We start from the raw sequence: 15,272 nt of genomic DNA, 5'->3' as shown, positions 1-15,272 counted from the left end.
TCCTTGCATCCCCTGAGGCTGCTGTGGTGCAATGAAAGATGTAGTCTGCCGGCAGTGATTACTCTATCCTTATGTAAAAAAAAAAAAAGAGGAACCAACAGAATTGAAGTAGATGGAAAAACACCCACTACCGTTCCGTGATGTGTTTACCACAATCTTCTTCTTCTTCTTTGGCGATCACTTGTAGCCGAGTAAGATTGTCTTCCATAAGCACGGTTTTAACAATGAGTCCGTAAGTGACTGTGGAGGCCAATTCTGGATCCACACGTCCTTCCACAGTGGGGACATTGGTTTCTGGGCGGGGGTTGATCACAATACTATAACCCCTGCCCTCAGTGTGTGTGGGAGGTGGGGGGCTGAGGTGTTGGCCTAGGAGCAGGAAGACCTGAGGTCAGATCCTCACTCTGCCTGGAAGTTCACAGGGCTAATCCAGGTAAGGTAAAGGACCCCTGGATGGTTAACTCCAATCCAAGGTGACTGTGGCGTTACGGCGCTCATCTCGCTTTCAGGCCGAGGGAGCCAGCGTTTGTCCACAGACAGTTTTCCGGGTCATGTGGCCAGCATGACTAAACCGCTACTAATGCACGGAGGACCGTGAGGAGTGCCAAAGCGCACGGAAACGCCGTTTACCTTCCTGCTGCAGCGGTACCTATTTATCTAGTTGCACTGGTGTGCTTTTGAACTGTTAGGCAGGCAGAAGCTGGGACAGAGCAACAAGAGCTCACCCCGTTGCACAGATTTGAACCACCGACCTTCCGATCAGCAAGCCCAAGAGGCTCAGTGGTTTAGTCTTAATCTACCTGTTAGGGTTGTTGTGATGATCAAATGGGGAAGGGAAGAACCATGTGCGCTCCTTGGAGGAAAAGTGAGATGCAAATGTAATACAGTGGTACCTCGGGTTAAGTACTTAATTCGTTCCGGAGGTCCGTTCTTAACCTGAAACTGTTCTTAACCTGAAGCACTACTTTAGCTAATGGGGCCTCCTGCTGCCGCCATGTCGCCGGATCACGATTTCTGTTCTCATCCTGAAGCAAACTATTTCTGGGTTAGCGGAGTCTGTAACGTGAAGCGTATGTAACCTGAAGCGTATGTAACCCAAGGTACCAGTGTAATAATAAAAGCCAAATAGTGTTTTTTTTGTGTCTGAAAAGTGTTTGTCCCAAGACATGGAAATGAAATAGATGCGGGTGTGGAGAACGGCGAGCTAAACACAAACACAATTTAAATGAGGCTGCAAAAAGAGGGGGAATATTCGGCACAGACGTGAGAATGAGACGCAGATCCCGCCCCTTTGATGTCCCGCCGGAGTCCCCCTGGCAACTGGAACGCAAAACACTGCGCGTCATAGAGGGCGAAGAACGCCGCTTCTCCCTGGAGCCTTAAAGGGGCCGCGGCCCCTGCGCCGTTGCGGTTGCAAAGGAAGCGATTGGGTTGCACTTTGCATGATGGACGGGGCTTCTGGGAAGTCGGAGAAGGATGGCCAGGAAGCCCGAGAAGATCCAGGTGCTTGCTCGAGAGAGGCAGTGCTCTGGAGCGTAGATGCCATGGGAGGGGGCAAAAAATAAAAATAAAAAGGATTGGGCGGGGGAGCGGGTTGGATGATAGAAAGATCGATGCTCCCACCCCGCAGAGGCTTGGGCTAAAGAGGGGAGGGTGTGCGGGAGCCGAATGCCCTGTGGAGCAGAGGAGACGTCCGTGGAGTCCGGGGCGCAGGACCTGGACCACGCTGAAGTAGCAGCTCTCAAACGGACCTCTTTTCAAAAGATGCAAATCTGGGCACCCTCTCTTGGGCCGGTAGGCAGCGGAACTACTTGCCACTAGTCCTGCCACGTTTTAAAGCGACGGTTGTGTCTCCCACCAAGGCAGCACCCCAACCTCATGCTGCCTTCTTGTGCCTCAGTCCTAACAGGTGGAAAAGGTTGGAACAATGCCCCTTCTTTCATCTGGGTCAATGGCAGGAGTGCCAACTTTAGCACTGTATTGGGGGCAGGCAGGTGAGCCCCGTCCTGTATCACATGATGCGGTGCACAGGCACAATTGGAATGGCGCATCCATTGAGGGGGGGCGGCCCCAAATATTTGGGAGGGGCAAAGACCCCTTGGCCCCTAGGAGTTGGCTGCTATGATCAAGGGAGCTTCTGCAAAGATGGAGCTGAGACAAATTTCATGAGTGAAGCACAGACACAAACAAATAAACACCACAAGTTTGTACATTGGTTCTATTTATAGACCTCTCCCAGCAAATAGACTCAAGGCAGTTTGCATCAGTGTCCTATAAGTCCCTTGTGTTACTTTCCTTGTGCAGTATCCAGTATCCACAGAGGCACAGGGTTGTAGTCAGTGAACTTTTTCTCAGAGCAGCACCATTGAAATTAATGGCCATAGCTGACTTTTGGCCCATTCATTTGAGTGGGTGTGCTCTGAGTAAAAGTTTTGAATGCAACTCATAATATGGCTTAGGGAACCGGGTGGCGTCAAGTGTAAAAGTACATACGGAAGGAGGGAATGTGAAAGGAAACTCACAGAGTCAGTTCCTCACCATGTCAGAATCCTTCCTTAAGATGCTACAGTTTTTGGCATCCTATGTTACATGGAAAACGGACGAGCTTTTCCAGCAGGAAGAAAAGGTCTCTGCCTCGTAGCTTTTAAAACAATACAGTTGTTTCTTGTACTGTTTTTAAAACTGCTTTTAGCTGTTTTTATGGCGTGTTTGTAAATCAAATAAATAATAATTATATAATAGGAGGGGAAGAAGAGTTAGTAGCATATTATCCTTGTATTTTTTAAAAAATATCGAAATGTTGTTTACTTTAAGTCATTTTAAAATAGGGACACTGGAAACTGCATTATACAGTCATACCTCAGGTTAAATATGCTTCAGGTTGAGCGTTTTCAAGTTATGCTCTGTGGTGACCCGAAAGTAACAGAACATGTTACTTCCAGATTTCGCCGCTCACACATGCGCAGACGCTCAAAATGATGTCACGCGCATGCACGGAAGTGGCGAATTGCGACCCGCGCGCACGCAGACGCGGGTTACATTTGCTTCAGGATGCGAACGGGGCTCTGGAACGGATCCCGTTCGCAACCAGAGGTACCACTGTACTGAGTCTGACCATTGCTCAGGGTTGCCTGACTTGCTGCCAGTCATTATGTTGATTGACAGCAATCCTGCAGGATTTCAGACAGGTGTTTTTCCCAGTTGCACCTGGAGATGCCAGAGATTGAATCTAGGACCTTCTGCGGGCAAAGCAGAAGCTGTATCACTATGCTACAGCCGTTCCCATATGTACCGGCAGGTTGATATAATTTTTTAAAAGAAACAACCACTACTACTAAACCTTATTGAAAAATTGGTAGAGTTGTTAAGATAGTGCCTCTACCTTCCCAACGAACATACAGCAACTGTTGTGGAGGCCTGCAGAAATGAGATAGATCTAATATTTATAGCTTCTATGCATTATTAAAATATTGTTCCCACTAATGTCATTTTCATTTACTATGGAAATGTTCAATAAAAGGAAATACTTCCAGATTCAACCAGACTGTCATGATTAAAGCTGCAGTCCTTAAACCTAAACACCCTTGCATGGGAGTAAGTGGTGCTTATTTCTGAGTAGATATGTATTTGATTCCAATCGAAAATGATAACTGATCCTTTGCAGATTTATTTGTAATTAATTACTACTGAATTCAATTGGAGTGGTAAGCCATGACCTGGAATGGGGTCCATTTTCTGCAAAACTGTTGACCTTAAACATCCACGTACTGGAAACTGTCATTAGGATAATATTGCATACCAACAATTCACCTATATATGTTTATGTTAAACAGACAGCAACGACATTGGAAGAGAACAGTTGCCCACAGAAGCTGTTCAATCAGGGAGGTAAGTAAGTTAAAAGATTGATACAAACGCATGGGAAAAGGGTCTGTCAATAGAAAATTTGCTGAAGCGGCTAAAAATGAAGCGTGGCAACACGCTGGTCATCACTAAATTCTAGAGTGAAACAAAAAAGAATAGTTCTCTATGCTAGAATTGAGTGACTGTGGCCCCCTAAGCCTAATTTTAGTGCCCCTCTGCAAGCAATCAGTTTAGACTACCTCTTGTGAGAGTGAACTGTCCCTCTCCCAACACCCCAGAGGGTGGGGAGAAAGATTGTGTGGCTCCACCCACTGCCAATAGGCAGCCTCTGACAGATTGTCCCCCAAAGCAACACAGTCCTCAGCTGAAAAAAAGGTGGCTGATCCCTGACCTATAGCACTCCTCAGTTGTCAAAAATTCCAGAGCGGTAGTCTCTTGGATGAAGGGACGCAGGTGGCACTGGTGGGTTAAACCACAGAGCCTAGGACTTGCCGATTGGAAGGTCAGCGGTTCAAATCCCCGCGACGGGGTGAGCTCCCATTCCTTGGTCCCTGCTCCTGCCAACCTAGCAGTTTGAAAGCACGTCAAAGTGCAAATAGATAAATAGGTACCACTCCAGCGGGAAGGTAAACGGCGTTTCCGTGCGCTGCTCTGGTTTGCCAGAAGCGGCTTAGTCATGCTGGCTACATGACCCAGAAGCTGTACGCCGGCTCCCTCAGCCAATAAAGTAAGATGAGCGCCGCAACCCCAGAGTTGGTCACGACTGGACCTAATGGTCAGGGGTCCCTTTACCTTTACCTTCAGTTTCTTGGAGTGAAAATACTGAAGAGCCTTGTGGAACCTGAAAGACTTAGCAAACTTATCATGACTCCCTCCTATACCCACATGTGGAAGGGAACATAGCACTTCATGCATCTGATGAAGCAGACTGAAAGCTTATGCCGTATCCTGCTTATGGGGGTCTTCCCAGAGTTGTCTAGCTATATGAACGTAAAGATCTCCAACAAGGCAGTTATGTATTGGGGAGCTAAACATTTCAGGCAGCGATGCAAGGGTCTCGCTTATTTTTGAGCCATTTTATCTTCTCTCCTGAATTCTGGAACATGGAAAGTGGCACTTTGCTAAATTACAAATTGCATAGTGGTATTGCCTTTTGTCAGCCAAATTGTTTGGTAATAGCTAAGGGCGTGTCCTTTGTGGGAGATGTACAGAGAGCCTTGCTGGAATGCTTAGAATGTGATGGCCATGTATTTGAAAAGGTGACACACAGGCACACACAATTCGGGGTGGAGCTGATAGAAGGGTGGGTGGGTGGGTGTTTGTGTGGGTGTGTTAACAATAGAGTTGATTTGAGTAAGTTAGAGGACCTGATGTTGGTTAGACAGGGGTCAGCAAACTTTTTCAGCAGGGGGCCAGTCCACTGTCCCTCAGACCTTGTGGGGGGCCAGACTATAGTGGGGGTGTGTGAACAAATTACTATGCCCCACAAATAATCCACAGAAGCATTATAAATAAAAGCACACATTCTACTCATGTAAAAACACGCTGATTCCTGGACCATCCGCGGGCCGAATTGAGAAGGTGATTGTGTCGGATCTGGAACCCGGGCCTTAGTTTGCCTACCCATGATTTAACATGTGTGCTGGTCCTTCCAGGCCTAGCTGCAGATTGCTTCAGCCTGCTTTCTGCTGCAGAGAAGCCCATTATTTCAAAAAGGTTGTAAGTCTTCAGCAATCTTTCCGCCATAAGGAAGGCAACCCTTGTTAAGTGCTGCCTGTGGAATTTCACACTGACAAAATGCAATGGCAGGATGGAGTCATGTAGCTGTGATGCATTGTGGGATTAGATTATCCTCAGGCTGCCTGCCTGAAACTTTCATAACTTGTCTGTTGTCACAGACAGAGGTTGAGGCTTTCCATGCTTCCCTGTATTTCTTGACAGAGTTTTATAAATAAATAATAGTGGTGCATTTCAAGTAACGCCCTGGAAGGGAAACCTGCAGACAGGAAGCATCAGGCACCATGCAAAGTTGATTTGTTGTATGAATTCACAGGGCATTCAGCCTTAATAATATTGCTGTAGGTATTTTCCCTTCCAGAAATGCTTTTGATGGTATCAAAGGGTGAGCAAACAATATCAGATCCTGAATGGAGGATAATTATGTATTGAAAATTTAAACAATGGCTTTATTGTATTTGATACAAAGTATTTAACTGTCAGATGTCCTTTACCTTTATTGCATCCATAGTTGTGCTGTATGCTTTTTGAAACATTTATAAATACAAAAATAAATACAGTGGTACCTTGGTTCTCAAACATAATCTCTTCCGGAAGTCTATTCGACTTCCAAAACATTCGAAAACCAAGGCACGGCTTCCAATTGGCTCAGGCACCCCAGAAACAATAGCCGACAGCTGCATCGGACGTTCGGCTTCTGAAAAAGGTTTGAAAACTGGAACACTTCTGGGTTTTTGGCGTTTGGGAGCTGATTTGTTCATCAACTAAGCCGTTCGAGAACCAAGGTTCTACTGTAGCACACGAAGAGGTCAACCTTGATTGCCTAAAAGGTTTGCTGCCATTTAACTTTTAAGTCCATTATTACTCAGAAGTCTGGACTACAGCTCCCATTATCCTTGGCCATTGGTCATGCTGGCTGGGGCTGGGGAGAGTTGGAGTCCAACTTGAAGCCCAGAGGGCCACTGAAGAGCTTGTGAAGGTTGTTACTTTTCTTTTGGTATAAAAAGTATATTAAATGGCTCTCAATTTCAAATAAAATTACTTTACTGTGTGCATTGGTCCTTAGTGTTGCAGAGGCAATCTTTTCTTCATGAGCTAAATGTGTCATTTATTTTTTACATAGGGCATCTGAAATTGTTGTGACAGTTTCAGAGTTTTACAACAGTGAGATGGAGCCAGAGGAGACCGAAGAGAGGAGAGAGATAGGCACAGGTATTGTATTGTTGCTGCTGTGGAGTGGTTTAAGAAAGCATAACATCTGGAGTAGGCAGAGGGAAGGAAGTCAGTACATTGCGGCTCACAAACTTGCTGCAGGGTTGCTATCAAATGCCAAAACATACACACCAGCCAGTTACTGTTCGCTTGCTTTCCTAGTGCTATTGCTCATCCAACTAGAGCTGTCTCCAGGTGTTTTCCAAAGCATGCAGGGGTTAAAAGAAGGCAAGAGGTGCACACTCAAGACCCACCTTTGTTGTTCTCACATGCCTGTCATTCCCTTGCATGTTGAGCGAGAAGGTCTAACCTCATTCACCTGAAAGGGACTAGACACTACCTGAAGATTGGGAATCCAAGACTGGAACTCTTCCCAATGTGAACCCACCAGGACCCTTAAATCTTCTTCTGAGGCCCTTCTCCAGGTCCCTGCTCTGAGGAAGGCTCAGAGGGTGGTGGCAAGGGCAAGGGCCTTTTCAGTTATGGCTTTCCATCGGTGGAATGCTGTCCTCAGTGAGGCCTGCCTAACGCCGTTTTTGACATCTTTCCAGTGCCAGATGAAGACTTAGCTTCTCTCCCTGCCCAGCTTTTGATGGACCAAGATGATGTTGTTTTGTTACTAATGTGCTGCCCAAGCTTCGTGTGGCTGTTATGGGACTTGTTTTTAATTTGTTTTCATATTTGTAGTTGTATCATGAGTCTCTTCGGGACATTAATGTGACCAGTGGCTTAATCATCATCAACATCATCCCTGATTATGCAGTTCCAAATCACATGGTGGCTTCTAACTACATTCAGCTGAATGCAGTTAGACGTCTCCTTAACAAGTAACAGTTGAGTGAATAAGTGATATGCCTAGCGTACAATGGCCACTGATGCCATTGGGTTTTAGGGTGTCACTACCAGTGCAGGTAACTGTGGGAGCCATGCTGCAGGAAGTACCACACCAATGCTTTAGACTGGAGCATGAGACGCAGAGTGGGGGTGCCAAATTTTAGCGTCGGGCATGAGACGCAGAGTGGGGGTGCCAAATTTTAGCTTCGGTGCCAAATTTGATACCCCAAAGTCTGCCAAGGTGCCCATCACTGGCGGAGGAAGAGGAGTGTGGGGGCAGCACAATCCCGGTGGGGTGCCATGGCAGCTGCCCTCCTGCCCGCGCTGGGCACCACGGCACCACAGGCAGCATGCCACGCCCCCAGGATGCACGCCATGCCCCTGGGACACGCGCCAGCCCTGCTCCCACCTGCTCTCCACCCCACGGTGCAGGAGCATGAAGCTCTGCCACTGGTTCCCATCAACCCCAACCAGCATGGCTGGTGATCAGGACGATGGAATTTGTAGTCCAACAACACCTATTGTCCAGCATCACCTGAAGGGCCACAGCATCCCTGCTATGCTGGTTGAGCAGGGATGAGACAGATGCAGAAGGAAGCGCTCAGACAGTTCCAGGCTGGCAGCAATTCCGGATCAGCCTCTTCAAATCCAGATCAACTCTTTGCATACCAGAAGCAGCCTCTCAGATCAGGCAAAACTGGTTTTAGCCTTGGAGGTGGATATGAGCCCAGATGCTTGGAAGAAGGGAGTAATTGCCTCAGCTGGTTGCCCAGTAGGGACTGTTCTGCACACATCATTGCCTTGACTGTAGAAAGGCCTACAGAGCTTACACCTCCCCTTTCTGTCATAGAACAATACACACACAGGGAACGCTAGAAAAAGTCTCGTTCATTTGGTATTGCAGCAAAAGCCCAGCCCTCTATAAATTCTACCTTACACCCTGTGCTGTGCTGTGCTATTTAGTGCATAGGAATAGTGGCTGGGAGAAATTTTTAGATCAGTGTGTAATTTTTCACACACTAGAAAACAGTTGACTTAAATTCTCATTACAGAAGAGATGTGCCCCCCTCCCCAGTAAATCCCTTGATATTATGGTACTATTTTCAGCATAAGGCAAACTGATGTATTTTTAGTGTGGATTCATTTAAAAGATGCCTATATTAAAAATACCATTTGGTTTCCCAGAAAAGCTCAGGATAGATGTTTTGTGTTTCTCTAAGTATGTAAGTGCCATCATAATGCTGTTTATATGAACAGGTCCTGAAGATCATCCAGGAAGAGATAAAAGTGGATCATCCACTTCTCCAGCTAGGTAACAACAACAACAGCAAGTCCTTGCATTAGTCAAAATGGTTATTAATGGGATGTACCTTATTACAAGCGGGTGGTGGAATGAAATTTCTGCTCACTCTTCCGACATTATTTATGAGCTTTCCCTCTAACTTATTGCATCTTGTTCAAACTAGTCCGCGATGTGTCATGGAAGGTGGACTACAGATTTCCAGACTGTAGAAGATACCACAGCTAGATTTCTGGGTCTCATGGGAAAGCCTGCTTCACCTTTTAGAAATAAAAATGTAGCATTTTTTATTTTTATTTTTTTAAATATAATTTTATTAGGTTTTTTTTAACATAGCATTTTCGACAGTAATTAAACATACTTTTACATTTTATTCAAATTTTTGACTTCCATCAATCCTGTCTGAAAATTTTCCAATCTAATCTCTCAGTATGCATTTCTTATCTTCCCTATTACATTTTAAACTCATAACCAATATCTCTATCTTTTTCTACCTTGTAACACTTCGTATATTTCTCCTTGCAAAACTTCTTATAGTCCTACTAGCGTAATTTGTTGATTACAGTTGCTCTTCAAATAATTCATATACTTCTTCCAATCTTCTGTAAATCTCTGGTCCCCCAGATTTCAAATCCTTCCTGTCATTTTGTCCAATTCTGCATAGTCTATTAATTTTGTCTGCCATTCTTCTTTCGTCGGAATTTCTTCTTGTTTCCATTTCTGGGCTAACAATACTCTTGCCTCAGTTGTTGCTTATAAAACCAATTTAACATCTTGTCTATTAATGTCCTGACCTATAATACCAAGTAAAAATGCTTCTGGTTTTTTAAAAAATGTAGCATTTTTTAATTTTAAATTATTATTTTTTTAGTGCTCCTTAGGTGTTTGTTTGAAAGATGTAGATATTTTACACTTCCACTGCCTTTGGGGCTGCCCCATGTATGCTGATCTTTCCTCCTTCCCCCCGACCCCAGCTCCGTGGCCCAAGTTTCGCTCCAGTCCTGTTGACACTTGTTGTCACCGCTCGAGTTTGCTCTTAGAAGCAGCGGCATGCATCGCAACTGCATGGAAAACATGTTTATTTCTGGCAGGCTGTGCTGTGGTCAGAATCAGAATTCCTCAGGAACTGGCAGTAGTAATTACCGACGTACTATTTGTGCTGTGGATAGAAAGCTCCGGGGCTTGCCTGTGTTGTTATGGGGCTCAACGATGTAATTGTCTGTGTTTGCGCAGATGCTGACATAAAAAGCGTGGGGCTTCCTCTAATTCCATTGCTTGCCCTTTCCCTCAAGCACTAATACATCCTTTTTTCATCTGCCAAGGTCAGAGAGCCCAGAGGGAACGGCTGACAGCAGTCAAAAGCCAGGATTAGATATTGCCCCCTTTGAAAGATCAGCAGAGCTCTCCTCCCCAGAAACCACTGGCTCCTTATCCTCAAGCAAAGGTACTGTGTTTTAACTTTCGCATGCGCCAAGAGAGAAGGACTGTAACTCCGGGGGGGGGGGGCGGCGTGTTTCCCAGCTCCACCTGGAGATGCTGAAATTTGTGGAATGCTCTCCCCAGGGAGACTCGCCTGGTGCCTTCATTACATATCTTTTAAGGCCCCAGGCAAAAATGTTCCTCTTCAACAAGGCCTTTGGCTGATTAAGCAATCTATGGCCTTTTAAATGTGTCTGTTGAGGTGGGCATTTTTGTCTGGTTTCCTGCTATTATGCTACGTGTTTTGTGTTTTTATGTTGTAAACCGCCCTGTGATCTTTGGATGAAGGGTGGTATATAAATTTAATAAATAATAGTAGTAACCTAGGACCTTCTCTCACACTCAGCTATGGCCCTTTCCAAATCGGTGCTCCAACCTTCCTCTGCACGTTAAAGTGGAACATAGGAAGTTGCCTTATACCAAGACAGGCTATTGGTCTACCTAGTTCAGAATTGTCTGCACTGATTGGCTCTCCAGTATTTTAGGCAGCACACCTTCTGAACCTGGATTGAACCTGGGAACTTCTTACTGCAAGGCTGCAGCAATGTTTTCCGGGGGGGACGGGACTTTTTTACGAGGGGACAGCTTAAGCGAGAGAGAGGAAATGTGGAGCCAAACACACTTACAGTTTAAGTGCTTGAACAAGAAGAGGGAAATTAGATATATATATTATAACAATAGGAACATTTGCATAGCACTTTCAAGCACTTCATATGCATCATCTAGTCGTAATCATTGCAACAGCCCTGCAAGGTAAGATGATTCTTATTTCCCGTTATTGCAATTTGAGGAACTGAGGCTGAGAGACAGTGGGTTGCCTAAGGTCACCTCATGAATTCATGTACTCCTGCCAATGTGTTTGCACCACCTTGCGTCTTCCAGTAAGCAACAGTGACCCACCTTGGTGGCTCTGCCTCACCTGACAAGCGACTTCTGCTTGTCTCTGCATTCATTGCCAAATCAATGTCACCCTCAAGTGTCTGCCCCACTCCCTGTCCAGCAAAGGAACCAGAGATCTGGCTCTGAGGGAGATATCTGGGGGTGTAGATGTTTTGGGGTCATCAGAGTGGCCCCAAGACTGAGATGTCCCATTCATGAAGGACAGATTATTAATCTTGATGGTCTGTAGCTCGTATGCAATGGAGTTTTGGTCAACTGTACGCATACCTAGTTCGGCTTGTGCTCAGCAGGATCCAAGGGCCACCCTGCAATACTGGGAGGAATCAGAAGAGAGAGCTCTGTTGGGTACCACTTAAGGAGGTGAGCAATTGAAGTGTGTTCCTTTTCATGTTTCTGTTGAATTTGATCATGTTGCTGTTGAGTAACAACAGCCCAAACCCCGAGCAGTGTGCTTTTCTTCCAGATGATCGTGAAGATGACAAGAAAAAATCACGCTTCCTTCTTTTATTCTTCAGCATTAAATTAAAGTTTGGTTTAAAATTTAGGTATAAGAGGGTGTGAATTGCAGAGGTGCCATGAAACAAGGACTGAAGGGCAGGGCAGTCTTCTGTATTTTAAGCCAAATTGTCTTCACAATATTATGCTCAAGGCTGAAATTCCTTTTGTTGTGCTTTTGCTTTGGGGGTAGAGCTATTTCCCATTTTTTCGTGACTGTTTCCTTAAGGTTGCTTATATGCATTTGCTCTCTTTTCCAGGGCTAGCATAACAACAAATGGATGGATTTTGTAGTCAGTTCAAAGATTAGGGTAATAATATGTTTGCACAGGTGGCATCATGAGTGGGATTCTTATAATGGGTCTAAATCACAGTTCCCTACATTGGCCGCTGGTCAGTTCCTTCTGCCATTTTGCTTTTCCGCTGCTTAGAAGCTGCGAGTGACAAAGATAACTCTTGAGCCTCAAAGACAACAAAGGAGCTTGGAGTTTGCTTTGAGACATAAATTAATTATTCAGCTTGCTTACACATCTTATGTTGTGTCTACTGTAAAGGGAGGCGTCGGATGCTGATCAATCCGGAAAACTTTTGGGAAGATCAGTCTCAATGCAGACAGATAAGAGCTGGCTTTATGACCGCTACAAGAAAAGGCGTAAGTAACAGGCTTCTTGTGCTGTCTGTCTATCTATCTATCTCTCACACACGTACCCAGACACACACAGAATAGCAGCGAAAAAATATCCACTGTAATCTCCATGCATAGAATTAACCATTTAGCTACATAAGAAACCGCCCCAAGCCTGATCTGATTATTTGCCCGTGTAAACCTAGGTTGTCCGCTCTGACTGGCAGTGCCTCTCCAGGGTCTCAGAAAGGGGTCTTCCCCTCATCTCCTTTAAATCAGAGGTGTTAGGGATTGAAACCAGAGCCTTTTGCTTGCAAAACATGTGATTATTCTGCTGCAATGTGTTATAGGTTAGGTTGCGTTTGGCAAAGGCTGTTCTATAGTTAGGCCAGATGTTATGCTTTTTTGGTTTTCTTTGCAGATCCAAAGGAAGAAAAGCTTCGACCTGAGAATGGTAAATTGGTCCTCAGCACATCAATTTCTCCTTCATTTTGAGCCCTGCCTTGTTTTGTTTTTTTAGTCTTGTGCGACTCCACGGACGGGATTGGGTGTGAAATCTAGGCAGTATAACCCCAGCTCAGCCGTAAACTCGAGAGAATGTGGGCACCTTGCTATTCCTCAGTCTTAAATCATGGTCTGTAAAATGGGAATGTTAACAACCTACTTTACATTGCAAGGTGATGATCAATGAAATGTGTATTGTGACACACTGAAGGTGGAGGCAGACTTGTGTGCAATCCTACTGTTGCCTATGGCAAACAGGTTTTGCAGGCTTTTTATTGCTTTGAAAGCTTGCAAAACTGATCCAAAGAGTGGTGGCGGGTCAAAAAAGGAAAGAAAGAAAAATTTGCATCACAGGAAATGATGCTACTCTCACTGTCTGTCTCCAGCCTCAGGCTGGATTTATGTCAGCACTTCCTGTCCTGTTTCTTCAGCATCTTGTTGTTCCAAGATATTCTTCGATAGCTTTTTTTTTTTTTGTGGATTTCTGGTTTTCCCTTGTGAATATCCGCACCCAAATACTTGCAGCAGCTACTCTGGCCTGCGCTCTGAGGCATCTGTTTCCAAGTTTCCCATTTTAAATGGCAACCCCAACCAATGGTTTAAACTAGCAAGCTCTTCTTCTTTTAACCTCTAGCAATGTTCCATTGCTGCTTATTTGCTGGGTAGAATCCGCAGGCGGCTCCTCTGCCCAATTTTTCACAGTTTACTATTCCACTCTTCCTTCAGCAATGGAACCACATGGACAGGCGCTGGCCGTTCCTTTGAGCCTCCCTCACCACGTTGTGGCTTTTATTCTATTCTGACCACTATATTTTCAACGCTGTGAGGCTGTGAGCTCCCCCACTGCACTGCTAAGGCACAGCGGCATTCTGCATAAAAACAAAATCAGGCTTGTCTTTGGGCAGCCCACAGTAAGCAGACAAAAGCAATAACGGCATGGCAGCAGGCCGATCTAGATAACACATGCAAATCCATGGAAGTAACTAAGGCAAGGCTTTTTGGGGGGGAGCTCAAAGGGCACCTGAACGGCCATGCAAAGAGGCCTACAGCAGGCTTGATAGCACAGTATGTCTCCTTGAAAGTAAGAGCCACTGAGCTCATGGGAATATCTGCTGATAACCAGTCTTAAGACAGTTCTTTGCCAGCTTGAGGCAAAACAGGACGTGCCATTTTGGCCTGACTCTGTTGCCATTCCCACCACCACCACTTACCTGCTCCTGGTCCCATCATGAACCTTGCCGCGTCCACCGCTGGGGGAGAAGTGACACAACCATTGGCACCAATTTGGGGCAAAATCTTGTCAATTTTATTTATTTTTTCCCCAATTTTTTTTAATTGATTTTCCAAATTTAAAACAAACACACAAAAAGAAAATACATTACAATATTAGAAATAGAAACAAACAAACATATAAACACCTAACTGTTAAAGGCCCAATTTAATTTACATTGTTAAGTGACTTCCTCAAATCTCTCCTAACTGAATTTCAATAAATCTCATTGTATCAGTTTTCCAATATCTACTTTTCAATAAAATTTACTTATTCAAATTTCTATCTTCCTTTTCATAATATTTTCAGTCCATACTGTTATAGAATTCAACATATCTTAATCCTAGGCCAATTTGGTATTTACAAGTGATTCTACTTATATGATATTCGAATATCTAGCTAAATAGTCCTTAAATTTCATCCATTCTCCTTGATGTTCCTCTTCTTTCTAATCGCGGATTCTTCCAGTCAGGTCAGCCAGTTCCAAAAAGTCCAACATCTTCACCTGCCATTCTTCAACTGTTGGTATTTCTAAACTCATGCCAATTTTAAGTGATGCCTTGCTCTGCAAGATCTGGCATGATGTCGGGCAAGAATTCACCCAAAATGGAGACGCTCTTGCCCAAAATCGGTGCTGCTGGCAGAGGCAGTGGTGCAAGCAGGACACCCGTGGGCCTGAAGCAGCATCCTCACCTTGCCTAATGACTGAACTAGCTTTGCTTGCCAGTGTACATTCACCGACATGTGGAACTGGAGGACCAGTCTTCTAAGGGCACTTCCAAGAGAGATGGTTTGGGTATTGATGGTCTAATGACATCATGCACAAACACAATGGAACATGTGCAGTGTCTCTGGGAAAGGCGTATTCCCCCCACTCCAGAACATCTCGAGCTGCACAGCTGGCCCTGCCATCAGCCCATGTCCACTGGGCATATGGATGGGCACAATCTGCGGCACCCTGCTCTTTGTGTACTGGGAAGGATTTGCACATGCCAGGAGTAGCCAACATGGTGTCCTTTGAACTGCTTTGAACTGCGACTCCCATCATCCCT

At 45.1% G+C, this 15,272-nt stretch overlaps 1 protein-coding gene across 1 annotated transcript in view; it reads left to right on the top strand.

Annotated features, from left to right (window-relative positions):
- Positions 1 to 1,339: 1,339 nt before the first annotated feature.
- ERICH6 (glutamate rich 6) overlaps positions 1,340 to 15,272 on the top strand; it is a 28,844-nt gene continuing 14,911 nt past the window's right edge. Inside the window, exons 1-8 of the mRNA XM_083504170.1 lie at positions 1,340 to 1,503; positions 3,834 to 3,888; positions 6,725 to 6,813; positions 8,905 to 8,959; positions 10,270 to 10,391; positions 11,617 to 11,686; positions 12,376 to 12,473; positions 12,868 to 12,900. Of these exons, the coding sequence (XP_083360296.1) occupies positions 1,443 to 1,503; positions 3,834 to 3,888; positions 6,725 to 6,813; positions 8,905 to 8,959; positions 10,270 to 10,391; positions 11,617 to 11,686; positions 12,376 to 12,473; positions 12,868 to 12,900 (583 nt within the window). The 5' untranslated portion in view covers positions 1,340 to 1,442. The remainder of the gene's footprint in view (positions 1,504 to 3,833; positions 3,889 to 6,724; positions 6,814 to 8,904; positions 8,960 to 10,269; positions 10,392 to 11,616; positions 11,687 to 12,375; positions 12,474 to 12,867; positions 12,901 to 15,272) is intronic.

This window comes from Podarcis liolepis (assembly GCF_965112155.1).
Source record: "Podarcis liolepis genome assembly, chromosome: 5".
In the NCBI taxonomy this organism is placed as follows: Eukaryota; Metazoa; Chordata; class Lepidosauria; order Squamata; family Lacertidae; genus Podarcis; species Podarcis liolepis.
This window is presented reverse-complemented; position numbering and strand designations above follow the sequence as displayed.